The sequence below is a fragment of the Cupressus sempervirens genome, chromosome 5, assembly GCF_028749045.1.
Source record: "Cupressus sempervirens isolate cs-2001-9-10 chromosome 5, ASM2874904v1, whole genome shotgun sequence".
Classification (NCBI taxonomy): domain Eukaryota; kingdom Viridiplantae; phylum Streptophyta; class Pinopsida; order Cupressales; family Cupressaceae; genus Cupressus; species Cupressus sempervirens.
The window spans coordinates 850,644,405-850,657,957 of NC_143122.1; the positions used below are offsets into that span (position 1 = coordinate 850,644,405).

At 34.8% G+C, this 13,553-nt stretch overlaps 1 protein-coding gene across 1 annotated transcript; it reads right to left on the reverse strand.

The window, feature by feature from the left end:
• Positions 1-4,537: 4,537 nt before the first annotated feature.
• On the reverse strand, positions 4,538-8,965 carry LOC149558582 (lipase-like PAD4). The gene is made up of 4 exons (XM_089832750.1): positions 8,921-8,965; positions 8,287-8,611; positions 6,118-6,846; positions 4,538-5,411 (listed from the first exon to the last, which is right to left on the reverse strand). Exons 1-4 carry the CDS (start codon positions 8,947-8,949, stop codon positions 4,650-4,652), a joined length of 1,845 nt encoding a protein of 614 aa, XP_089688876.1. The 5' UTR covers positions 8,950-8,965; the 3' UTR covers positions 4,538-4,649.
• Between the last annotated feature and the right edge of the window lie 4,588 nt (positions 8,966-13,553).

Consider the following 13,553-nt stretch of genomic DNA (forward strand, 5'->3'; position numbering starts at 1 on the left):
TTCTTTGCAATCTAGTGATGAATTTGTTGTCTAGGTGTAAGTGTGCACTTCCTCGGTGTGGCCTTCATAAGCCTCTTTCCTACTCCTTCAACACCCAAATGTGTTCAGTTAGGAATTCCACTATTAATTTCCACCCCTATTCTGCTTTGGGGATGTGAACGCCTTGCAGAGTAGAGGAAAGCCACACCACCAGTGGTTGAATAGAAGACTCCCCTCAACCAATTAACCACCAAGGCTCAAAACCTATCTCAATTCCAACACTTAGAACCACTCTCTCAATTATATCCTCCAGCCCCAGAAGCCATTGCCTTTCTACACATACAACCACCACCCGACAAACCTCTTATTTCGATTCCCCCATCATTAATGTGAGCGCAACAAATAGTGATGCCACATCCAAATTAGATCTCCTCTTCCAGAATGCCTCCAAATATTTTGGCCCTAGCATCTACTAAACGCCCTTCAAAAAGATCGGGTCATCAAAAACAAAAATATGTTTAAGACGTCGTGTGGAAATTTGGCCTTCATAGGTCTGAATCTGAGAGTCCGAGCCGAGAGTAAAGTTTGCCTCCATTTTTGTCTCTGTAAAAAAATAAATGAGCTTGCCCTACCTTCAACATGAATATATCTACCTCAGAACTCTCTAGAACGAAGTACCAAAGTGAGCCAACACTCCATTTGACACACGCGAGGGATACATTGGTAGCAAGGAAATCTCTACTTACCATGAAATGATTAATATCATCGAAATTCAGACTCATAATGCCTTTCCCTTAAAACCTCTACTTTTAATTATCATGAGTGAAATTTGTGTCTAAAGGCCGAAAAATAGTACTCCCTTTATTCAAATCCAAGGTGACGAAAGTGCTCAAAGATTTCATTTTGTGGACCCAATGTTGAATTGACACCTAAATTGGCTAGCAAATCCGCTACTCTGTTCGCTTCTCAAAATGAATGTGAAACCTTAAAATCATCAAAAACTAAAAGCAATTCCTTTATTTGTTGTATACTTTGATCCAAGTGCCATGCCTCCATCTTTCCTCTCTTTATGCCATTTATAATGATCTTTGAATCACCTTCCAGATTTATTTGTTTATAGCCAATTCTTTCTCATAAGCCCAGAGCCTCCCTAGCTGTCGAACATTCTGCAATATTATTTGTTCCATCCTGCAAATGTTTGGCTAAAAATGCGAGTATGTTGCCCTTATGGTCTCTTGCCACGCATCTACACCCTGAAACACATGGGTTTCCCTTGGCCACCCCGTCAAAGTTAATTTTAATCCAACCGTCCTCTAGAGGTGTCCATAACGCCTTCTCCCTCTTAGAAGTTGGATTAATCCCAGCAAGCTCATGAACAAAAATCATATACTAGTTTTACCTAAAGCGCCATCATCAGTAAAACAGACTTAAGTCTCTATCAACAGGAGTTTCTTCTTGACAATTACCCATTCACATGACAACTTCATGTTTTATCAATAAGTTAGTTTTCAAACGGACTCCTGCTTTCGATGTAACCCTTTCTCATTTAATAGAAATCATTTACTCCATCCAAACTCGTATTTTTATACAGCTCATTTTTCTTGGTGTAACTTGGTTTGTCAATCAATCCTTTTTCTGCTCAACCAATGGCTTGATTTTCAGGACAAATATTGAGATGATGAAAGTGGATTTTGTTTTACCGAAATGTCAACGACTTTTTGTTTTTTACTTTTATCTTTGATTTATTTAAATAGACTACAAAAATCTTCTTATAAATTTTATTTGAATTTAAACTTTGGCACCAACTATATATAAAATGAATTATATTGTGAACTTAAGATATGTAAGTCTGCAATTTATAAAAACTTGGTGATGATTTATGAGGGAAGGTTATTTTTGAAATATTTTTTGATTTTTTGATTTCCAAATGCATAGGATTTGTTTATTAACTTAATTTTATTTAGTTTAATTAATTGTTTTTACATTTATTTAGTTTAATTGGTTATTATCAACTACTTAAAAATGATATTTTAATGTCGTATGAATAGTTTTTTCTTTTTTCTCCTATTTATTTAACCAAATGGACAATTATAAGTTCCTTTAATCTAACTTATTTAATTGTCATAGATAACTTTTAAATGGTGTTTAAATATCTTATAAACTAATATTTCATTCTATCAATATTTTATTTTTTGGACATTTTTTAATATATTTTTAGATTTTAGATATTTAAAATATATATTTTTGAGTGAATTTTAATAATAATATTTTTATTGAGTATAATTTGTATTATTTTTTATAGGCAAGAGACTACAACATGTGAGTCTCTTATTTGGGAGTTGAGTATAATAATATTAATTTTTTCATATTTCTCATATACAAAAACATGCTACTCCTAATTAAATTTCCAATTTAAAACTCTTCACACATAAAGTACTCATCTAATCCACCTATTATTGTACTTGTCGTAGGCTAGTACTATTGCATAAAGTTCTCCACTTTTACCAAATAAGTTTATAATCTATCAATCAATCATAATTAACTATTTTTTTGTTAATGAAATAATTCGAAAGTTTTTATATGAATTCATTAATATAATTTATTATTATAACTATTTCTCTCAACAATAATTGGTTCATTTAATTTAGTCTTATAGGACCCTTTTTTTTCGGATGCTTCTCCATATTGATTTTTTTTCAATGATATTTTCGACTAGTTATTATGTCTTATTATTATTATTTAATATTTTTATCCTAAAATGAAATCATTTATAAATGCACGTGCTGGCATGTTTCCTTTTTGTCTGAATTCTAGGACTGTCTAGGCCATTCCCCTTCCAAGACTTCTTTTCTTCAGGTTGCTTGGACTATCGGCCCTTCTTTTATTTTATGGCATGTTTGGCTTGAGAGGAATAGGAGGATCTTTCATGATTTGCAGCTTGAAATCAGACACATGTGGGGGGAAATTGTAAATTCTCTTCAAGAAACACTCCTAGCTAAATGTGACATCGATGGGGGTTTGGATCCTACTGATGTTGGTATTTACTCTCACCTCTCCTTTCCTCTTCAGGGTTGCACTCCCTCGGTCCCTCATACCCCGCTCTGGGAATGGAGCTAAGCAACACTCTCAGCGTGTTAATCATCAAGGACATTGGTCTCCTCCTGAGGTGGGCACTCTTAAAATCAACACTGATGGTTCTTCTCAGGGAAATCCTGGTCCAGCTAGTATTGGGGGAGTTGGGCATGATAGTTCTGGTGATATTCAATTTCTGTTTTCTATATACAAGGGTTACCAAACTAATAACCTCATGGAAGCCCTGGCTATCTTGGTTGCAGTGGAACAATGTTGTCAACGTGGCTGGAAAAGAATCATCTGTGAGACTGACTCGCAGGTAGTTGTGAACTTATTGCATAATAGGAACCTTGTACATGTGGATTGGCATTTGGCTCTGGTTATTCAACAGATCATTCAATTAAGTAATTCTCTGGATTCTATGTCTTTTATGCATATCCCTCGTGAGTGGAACAGTGTGGTTGATTCTCTGGCTAAATGGGCCTCTGAGCAGGGGCCGACTTGGAATATTCTTGATCATAGGATGCTTTCCCTTGATTTATCTCAGATGTTGGTTCAACTTGTGAACCAGTATAAAGCTATGTAGTTCTCTTTGTTTCTTGTGTTGCTCAGCTCTCTTTGATATTCAATAAAAATTTTACCCCTCTTTTAATTAATTTATACTTCCACTTTTTTCAATGTACATTACTATTTCAAATCTGATTTTTTAAACTTTCAATACATAATAAAAGAATCCATTTCATAAAATACACCTTTCATTTAAAAATAAATAAATCAACATATAGATTTCACTTATACTAAAATATCAAAAACTTTTAGTATGTTATTTTATAAGATATTTTATAATACTAAATTATTATATAATACATAATTAACAAAATAATAACTTTATTATAAGTCTATATTTTAATCTTTCATTTACTATATTTATTAATTATTATAATATTCAATAACTATTTCTATTACTTTATATTTTACCACAAGTACATACCTACTACGTGACACTTGTTACAGATGTAAAGAAGAAAAATCTCACAAATCAACTTATTAGCAAAACTGCAAAACGTCTCATCTAATAGTGGAAAATCCAACATATATTATAGACCAAGTGGCACTTTAGAACTTCATTCTGACAATTTTCTTCACTCCTTTATTTTCATCTCTGAATCTATGCATGAAGAATAAGAAGAAAGGTATAGGTCAAATTCAGCAAATCGAAGAACCAGTATTATCAATTTCAGCCTTGTTATCATAAGATTGTTCAATAAATAACATGAATGCTTCAATATGGCATGAAAGTTTATTTCTGTCAGCTAATGACTGCTTTGTACTTATGATCAGACAATGTATAAGTCCTTCAGCTACCTCCCATTATTTCTAACCAGTTATGATTCAATAAACAACCAAAGAAAGAAACAAATCCCAACAATATATCAAATCAAAAGATCTGATAGCCAAGCAAGAACATGAACACACATCAGAGGAATTTATCAGGAAAGCACTTAAACCAAAAGTTGCGTCTACCAGACAAATTGAACCACCATATGATTGTGAATAAACTGAATACTAAATAGATATAAAGCATAAAAACCCTTTTCCTAAGCTTTCTGCTTCCAACCCTCATTAGCCATGAATTCGAACAGAGGAGAGCTGGAACTCCACCCTGGGGATTGGAGTTGAACATTGCTGTATATTTGCCACCAAATCATGAAGCTACTCTGCTCCAAAAATACCTCAGTGGAAATACTCTTATCTTTGATCATACTCCCAACATATTTCTCGAACTCCTCTTGTTGAAGACTTATCAAGGCTTTACAAGCGTCTTCTAAACGAGCCCAAAATACTGTGTCCTCAGTTAAGGATGCAAAACTTGTGCGGCCCTTTTTTCGTCCACCAGTACGAGTCTTCTCTTTTTCTTTCATCCATTTCTCAAGAACTGTGTAACGATGAGGCCGGACCCCATCTGAAAGGTAACTTTTGTTTCCCTTATCCGTACGGTAGTGGTATGCAATGTCCAAGGGCTCTACAAGTCTTCTATATGCAGTGCCAGCATTGATCCATTTGTTTCTTGTTCGGAAGTCACTGGGCAACACATGCTTCTCTTCCATCTCAACTATCTCATCCCAGAATTCTTCCAACCTTTTTCTGGCCAAATTTACATAAAAATCTTTCTTGTCAACACTCTGTTTGAAAGCATCATAATAGCCAGGGCCGTCGTCCTTGCAACGCATTTTGTACCATTCCAACTGTGCCATATAACTTTGGTTCTTGCTCAACTCCATATTGAGTTTCTCAATGTTTGTATCTTGCTCATTTTTCTCTTCTCCAGCTTTTCTGAGTGCAAGAAGTGCATGATTGTTCTGCTCAAAGAATACACAAAACTAAGAAGCTAACACAGCTATAGAAACCGAAGGTAAAATCAAATTAATAAATATATTTACAGAGGATATTGTTTAAAACCCTTTTTCTAATACTATTATATGTGCTCTTCGCCAAAACTTAAAAGAAGGCAACTCAACAGAGGTTGGGAAGATACCCCAAGCCCAGTTAATTGTATTTATACTCTGTTCATCTCTGTGGAAACATTTTGCTTTATTAGTTTGGGAAGTCATTGACGTTAAACACAACCCACGCTTATTTTTTCGGCATTAAAATCACAGGAGTCTGCTGGTAAGTTCAAGATTGCACTAAATTACAGAGGAAGGACCCCTTCTAATTTGAGATAAAATATCAATAGAATATCTTCTGAGACTTAAGGGAATATAGACTCTGCCAAACCTCTTCATGGTACCTTATCTCTCTCCAATCTCAATCTAAATCTCAATATGCAGGTATTCGATTTTCCTTTTTCTTATTCTATATTCTTTTACCTACTTTTTCTAACTTGACAAATTGAATTTCAAGAGTTCCATGTTATAGGAATTCAGACTAGGCCAAATTCTACCTACGATAATATAATAAATAAACTCAATTTTGTCGATATTGTAAAATTGTGTCCATGTTCTGTTGATTATGAATAGTTCAACTATTATAGCAACAAAAGATAGGAATGAGTAATGAGAGCACCTGAGTTTCAAGACCCATTGCTTCCAATTCCAGGGCTATTCCCATGTCAAAGGAGGAATTTGCAACGAAGTTTGCAATCTGACTTGTTTTTAACAGCTCTTGAGAGATAATTTTCAACGTGCTACCATAATCTGTGTGCTCTGAAATACAGATATGTGCAATTTGATCATCTGGGATTGCTTCTTGGCTTCGGATAGTCAAATGTAGCATCTTGAGTACAGCTTCAGAATCCTCAATACAAGCTGCGCCATGGGATGAACAGAACATATAAGTGCCGAAGGGCACAAACGGGCTTCGAAAACCAGATTGTCCGGGATAATTCTGCGCTATTGTAGATGTGTAGTTCAGGACATTTTCAAGAAGAATCCTGCAAGCGTCCAGATAAGGAAGATCACTTCCTGATACATCAAGATGGTCATGACCCATTTTACTCCTCCAGTAAGGTGAAATTGCATCTAAAGGCTCGGTATTTGATTCAAGCGGTGCAAGGTGCATCCTTGGGACAATATCATATTTGGAGACAACATGACAAAATCTGCCCAACCAATCCTCACGCCCAATTGCCTCCTCAACTGCAGCATTTCCAATCAAAGGGGAACCAAATGTAATGCAGAAAGAAGATGAGTTTCTGAACCGCTTTCCTAAAAACCAGAGAGTGGCCAAGGCTGCAACTGCACCGCCTACAGAGTGTCCCACGAATACAACGGTTTGTTCCCTTAGACCTTCAATCTGATAGTACAAACAGAAAAAAGAATATTAGATTTTATTTATAAACTATGATCTCTACAAAATGAAGTAAAATATGCTCTTTCAATGAAAACCCTTAAACATTGATGAATATCTAATTGACAATATTGTTTGATATTTGTACAGCGTGTCTGAATGACTGCTAAAGCTAGAGCATCACCATGACAACATGAATCAAGTCTCTACCTGGAATCATTGTTAGATAATTGGGATTTCTCTCCATGTAAGTATGACTACTACAAAGTGGGCCAAAAATTCAACGGATCTGCTGTAAAACCTTATTAACCCTACTAAATAAACAAGTACAATCCCGAAGGCATAAGAATATGAATGCAGTGAAATTTTCAACCATTGGAGGCACAACAACATTGGAATTTGAAATGTACAAATATGGGTTACAAAAACATTGAACTACTGAAACATCCTAATATTATGGGCTCTTCTCAACAGAAGAGAGCCCTGGATGTTTTGCATTATGATGCCCTTTTTCTTTTAACCACTTGACAATTGCCAAGTCACAATAGCATATGATACACTTACAGTTGCATATGCATTTGGAGATACCAGTAATTTTTCTTTTCTTTGACAAAGAATCACAGTGTGTTCTTGGTTGGGCAATTGAAAATTTCAATCAATAGATAAGCTAAAATTTCAATTAATGGATGAGCTAAATGCCCTGAAGAATTGTAAAAAATTATGATTGCATAACTTGTCTGTATAAGAAGATGGAGAATAAAAATGATACATGAGTATTTTATACTTATATTTATAACCATAAAACTTTTAAAACTCCAGACAGATTTCAAAGCTACTTGATATGTATTACAAATTTCTACCATCTTTTTTTGAGAATTTTTCGTCTCCAAAAGTTGATTTAACTTATTTAATATGGGCGAATAAGTCTTGGTTGAATCTTGTCAGTTAAAAGCTAAGAATTGAGGATATCTATTCCACCAAATTCATGTGGAACATGATCTTAGTCTTATTCCTTAAGACATCAGCGTCTTGCACTCATCAGAACTTCATCCCTAACAGATTCATTAAGAATCTTTCTACTTCACCAGCAGATCACTAGCATCCTTATTTTAAGAAGCGCATTTTAGATTATTACAGACTGATCTAAGTCTACCAAGGCTGGGATCAGTAAGTTTTGGGCTAATGGTGCACTTTGACACCACTAGTCTAGTATTTTGTATCAGGCAGCCATGATAAATATGTAGGCAAAACTTACAAAGAGCAAAAAAAAGGTGTTAGCCTGATGGATCATGCATCCCATTGACTAATAGCATCAACAAAGAAAATTGCATCAAATCTAAAACTGTAAGTGGGCATTAAGTGAATTGTTTGAGTATTAGAGCTAGATGCTGAAATGCAAAACATACCAAAGGAACTTTAAAATATATGGAACAAGGGTCTACTCACCTTGGCCTTGAAATCCGAACTTTTCAGAGTATGCAAGAATCTGTTGAGAGCTCCCTTGTGAACAAGGGCCGGTTTAGCATCATCGCCCTTTAGGCCACCAGAGAAGATTTCCACATTCTGGATATTACATTCTCCATATTTGCTATCTGGTAGAGTGCAATCTTCATTATGAAACGAAGGGAAGGCAACAATTACTACACCTTCATCTTCTATCAGAAGAAAACTACTATCTCTGTTTTTGGAAATACTAGAGATCGCCTCCCAAGCCTTGGACAGGATTCCACAGCAAGCAATCGAAGCTGCAAGCTCCCGGCCAACACTATACCTATAATGGCAAATCCACAAATTAGCTCCAGATGGGTGTGCCCAAAACCCAAGCCTTAGTTAAACTTCCTCTACTGTTTTTCTGATTAAACTCTTTAAGAATTTTCTGAAAGAAGATTCACATTTCTATTGTCTTTTAAGCACCGAATAGACATTCTAAATGATTTTATACTAAACCCATCCGTAGCTTCCATTACAAATTGGGTAGAACAACAATCCCTTCAGTATCAATTAAGAACAGAAAGAAATGTTTTGAACAGAAATGTATTCAAAATAGTAAAGCGGAAGAAACCCTCAAGCTCATACTTACCGTGGAGGGTTTGGAAAATCTGAACCCATGATCTGCTTCCCTGTCATTTGAGCTCATTAAGGAAAAGCCATTTATAGAGCTCATTTGTTTTTTATTTGCAGAGGTACGACGAGAGCAGTGCGAAAGAAAAGCCATTGGAAAAGTCTCCAGAGCGAAGTCAATAGCGAAGGAAGAAGGAAGATGGAAATGTCAATTCAGACTCGGTGTCTCACATATAAAATATGCTTCCAATTTGCATAATGATTTTGTTGACTTGACTTTTCTACATTAACAATTCTGTGTGGCCAACCCGTGTACCTTTCCTATTGAAGGCTATCTATACACACGTTGGATATAAAGATATTTAGTGCATTATTTCCACACATTTTCTAATCTTATCTTATTTGCTTATACCAAGTGTCATCTTTAATATCTAGGGATAAAATTTGTGAATTTAATAGAATAATTTGAGTTGATTAGAGGTGTGTATCAACTATCACTAGAATGAAGCTTCTACCAAGATATCTTTAGATGTCACAAATCTTTAAAAATTATTCTAGAAGCATAGAATATTGTTTCTAATATTTTATACACATTTAGGTTGAGCAAAGGTATGTATAACTTTCAATTGAATGATGCATTTAAATGTCACTAGTCTTTAGATATTCAAATAATAGAGGAGGCATAAACAATTTATGTGACTTCTATAATATAATTATGTAGTGTCTATTATTGAATATAGATTTAGATAATGAATCTCTTATGGATCTTATAATATTATTTTGTAGTCTCTATTATTGAATATATATTAGAGAATAATCATAAATCTAATCCATATCTATAAATTTGATTCAAAATGAAGTTCAAATCTAATATGGAATATGAGTTTGGTATCAAATAAGATCATCAATTTAATCTTTTCTCAACTTATAGATCTTTAATCCAAAAAGATCACAAAATTACAATTTTTATCCTCCTATCCACATCATATAACTCCTTCAAAGATTAGAAATTGCCTAATAATTTTTAAAACCAAATATAGTTCTCCCTCCCATGTTTTTGTATAAACAACTCCTCCCTTCCAGTCCCTTATACCACCAACTTGACATCAAATGGCACTACGATTATAGTAGACCAAAATATAACAAATTAAGTTCCTTAATTTGGAAGTCTAAAGCAAGTAGGGGCTTTCTAATTAATGGTTCATAAGGCACAACACTTGGTGAAGGTTTTTCAAATGGGGTTGCAAGTAGAGTGGGTTTAACCATGAAGGAAAATTTGTACTTAAGCACGCTCAAGCTGGAGTAGTACTAGGATGGGTGACCTCCCGAGAAGTCTCAATGCTTCACCTCTATGAGAATCACCTAGATCTAATGAGTTCTTATTGATCCATTTATTCTCATGAGAGATGGATTCACGTTAAATTACTACTCATGAAACATGGGTCAATAAGTTTGACTCAAAAAATACATAGTTAAATCCTAATAGTAATATCACAAATTGAAAATGAGGTTAGAGATGAAATGCATAAAAGGTTCCATTATATTACCTCAGAGGATGGAAGGAGATTAGTTCAAGAATTAGGGGCATTAGTTTTCCCAAATCTTGACCTTGTAGATGCAATTGTATTTGATGCCATATGGAAAAGAGAGAGGTTACATGGCCCTAAGTCAGAGTAAACCAATAAATCCATGAGAGGAATATATTACAGTAAATATTATGCAACTCTTTCTATATGGTCCCTTAGTCCACATAGGGAAAGATAATTTGTTGATAAAGATACATGAACAAGAGGTAATCTCAACTTACAAAGAGTTGGAGATGAAAACATTATCATATCTTGCCCGTGGGGGTACCCAACTATTACTCTACATTCAAGATGTTGTAGATCAGACATCTCACAATTTGGTATATTTGACTCAAAGGTATCAACATATTTTCAAAGAATATGAGGCTAAATCAAAGTTATGTGTCAATTTGGAAGCATGACTTGAATTGATGAGAAAATGAGTAGTGGAGTTGGAGGGCACTAGGCCAATAAGTACATATGTTCCAATCGTTACTCCTAAACAATTGATGATAAATCCTATAAGGCACAATGTGGCCACCTCACCCTTATTCCAAATTACCAATGAGGTTGTTGATGGGGTATCAAAGGCCTTATTACATCACAAAGTATTTGAATTATAGAAAGAAGAAAAACAAGATAAGTGCAACTTACAAAAGGTAAAAGTTAATATTATACAATCAATTTTATTCTACTTGCACAATAAGGAAAATGTATGATTTCTAGGGACACATGGTTGTTATTCCTAATTACGTTAGGGGATTAGCAAGTTTGAAAGTGAAATGGGTCCACGTGGTGGATAAAATGGAAAAATTTGTGCCAACTACAAAAATAGTTAAGTCTTTAACTACCTTCCAAATATTTCCAAATTTCATTGAGGCAAGAATAGTTGAATTTAAAAAGGCCTTTAATAAGATGGAAGATATTTTGTTGCCACCTATTCTAGACGAAGACAAAAAGGTGAAATAATTCTAGATATGGAGAGATGAAGCCTTAGCAAAGGTAAATGAGGAAGTTCATCATGTGTGCCAAAGTTTAGACATGATGGAGTATCTAAGGACATGCCTCAAAAAAATAATTAACTCTTGGTTATACTATGAGAACTTTGAAAAGGAAGTAAACCAATGTATGGTTAGGTATACCCCTTGTAGGCAAATGACAGACTAGGTGGAAAACTTTGAGTGACCAACAAAGGAATAATATTCTAAGTAGATCCAACTTTATACTATCATGAACAAGTTAGCCTCATATGCCAAAAAGTCAAAGGAATAAGTCAAATATCCTTGAAGGTCATATAGTTATTACAAGAAGAATAATCATAGGTCTAAAATTATCAACATCAAACCTATTATTGGCGACTAACTTAAGGTATGCAATTTTGTAACAGGTTGTAACAATTTTATATGTTTCAAAGTTGTCAAATTATATTTTGACATGTATCATACTTAATTTTTTGAAGCTTGTTGCAATTCTTCCATAAAAAAGGATTCCCGGGACATGAAGTGGAGGTCCAAATTTTATTTCTAAAATGCATGTTATATGTTGTTGATCCTTGTTCTACAAAAATTTGATGCATGTGTGTACTTTATCACAGAGCAAAAACTAATGCAAAGAAGGTATTAGTGTTTTTATTAATTTCTTTGTTGTGTCAAGCCTACATTTTTTAGATGTACTACTCCTCATAGAATTAATGGGTAAGTGCACCAAGTTGTGGTGCCAAAAGGGGGTATAAGTGGACACCTTTTTCCTAAAATCTGCAATTTTTGAACTTCAACAAGAATTTGAAGATAGTTACACTCAAAATTTTAAGATATGACAAAAACAAAAGTCATAATCCTTTGAATCTAGTTTCTAAACTACTAATTTTTTTCTCAAAATGGTTTAGTTTTAGGTCCTCAAAAAAGGGGGCTACAAAAAGTGGTACTGTTTATTCCAAGAAAACATAACATAGTACACAGTGTGGCCCCTCTAAAATTTTAACTTTTTTTTTGAAATTCTTTAATCACTCTGGTCAAAAGTTACTTAACACTATGTAGTTTATCCCAGATTTTTCGAGTAATTTTATAATGTGTATTTTTTTAAATAATTTTTTAAACTAGACACATCCCAAAAAATTTTTTTCAAAGTGTGTAGAATGGAGTCTAGTTTCTAAAAAACTAAGTTGTTGCAAAATTCGATGAACGAGCTAAAATCTATAGCCCAAATAGTACATGGTGGTTTTTGACAAAAAATGAATATACATTCAAAACAAATTATAGATGAAAGGCTTGAAATAGTTCAAATTAAAAATAAATTATATGGTTAGATAGCTAACACAGAGACCTATAATGCTATGTAACCTAATCTTATCGATACCCAACCACGAGGAATCTTGAAGGGGAGCACACAAGAAAAATCAATCATTTTTGGTATGTTTGCTAGAAAACACGTCTCAAACCTATTTATAAACTCCAAACCTTTGGGTTGGATCTCCAAGGCAAAACCAAGCCTTAGGCTTGGTTTTAATACAAAGATTTCAATAGCGTGTGCGCCCTATAACGCGCACACGCTATTACAAGCATTTAAATTCTCAATCTAGCATGTGTGCGCTATAGTGCGCACACACTATTGAGACCTAAATTGCAAACCAAGTGCAAGAGAGAGCTGGGGGGGCGGTGGGGCAGGGGAATGGGAGAAAGAGATAGAGAGAAAGTAGGGGATGGGAGAGGGGAGAGAGTATAGGATGAGAGACAGGAGGTGAGAAAGAGTAGGGGTGGTAGAGAGAGTATAGGATGGGAGAGTAGGGGTGGCAAAGAGAGTACAAGATGTGAGAGAGAGGAAGTGTGAGAGAGAGTATGAGATGGGGGAGAGAGATTGAAAGTAGGGGATGGGAGAGAAAGGAAGTGTGAGAGAGAGTATAGGTTGGGAGAGAGAGATTGAGAGTAGGGGATCAGGGAGAGAGAAAGTAGGCAGTGGGAGACAGAGTGGGAGAGGAAGAGTGAGAGAGAGGAGGATGGGAGTGCATGTGTGTGAAAGAGAGAGAAGAACAAAATGGGAGAGGGGGAAGACAGAGTAGCTCAAGAGAGAGTAGGTGATGCGAGAGGGAGT

Excerpts from the sequence above, each read along its gene's own strand:
- LOC149558582 (XM_089832750.1), bottom strand. The coding sequence starts at position 8,949 with ATGGGTTCAGATTTTCCAAACCCTCCACG. Across the intron at positions 8,612-8,920 it reads GATTTTCCAAACCCTCCACG|GTATAGTGTTGGCCGGGAGC; the intron begins GTAAGTATGAGC and ends TTGCCATTATAG. Across the intron at positions 5,412-6,117 it reads CAATGGGTCTTGAAACTCAG|AACAATCATGCACTTCTTGC; the intron begins GTGCTCTCATTA and ends TTCTTTGAGCAG.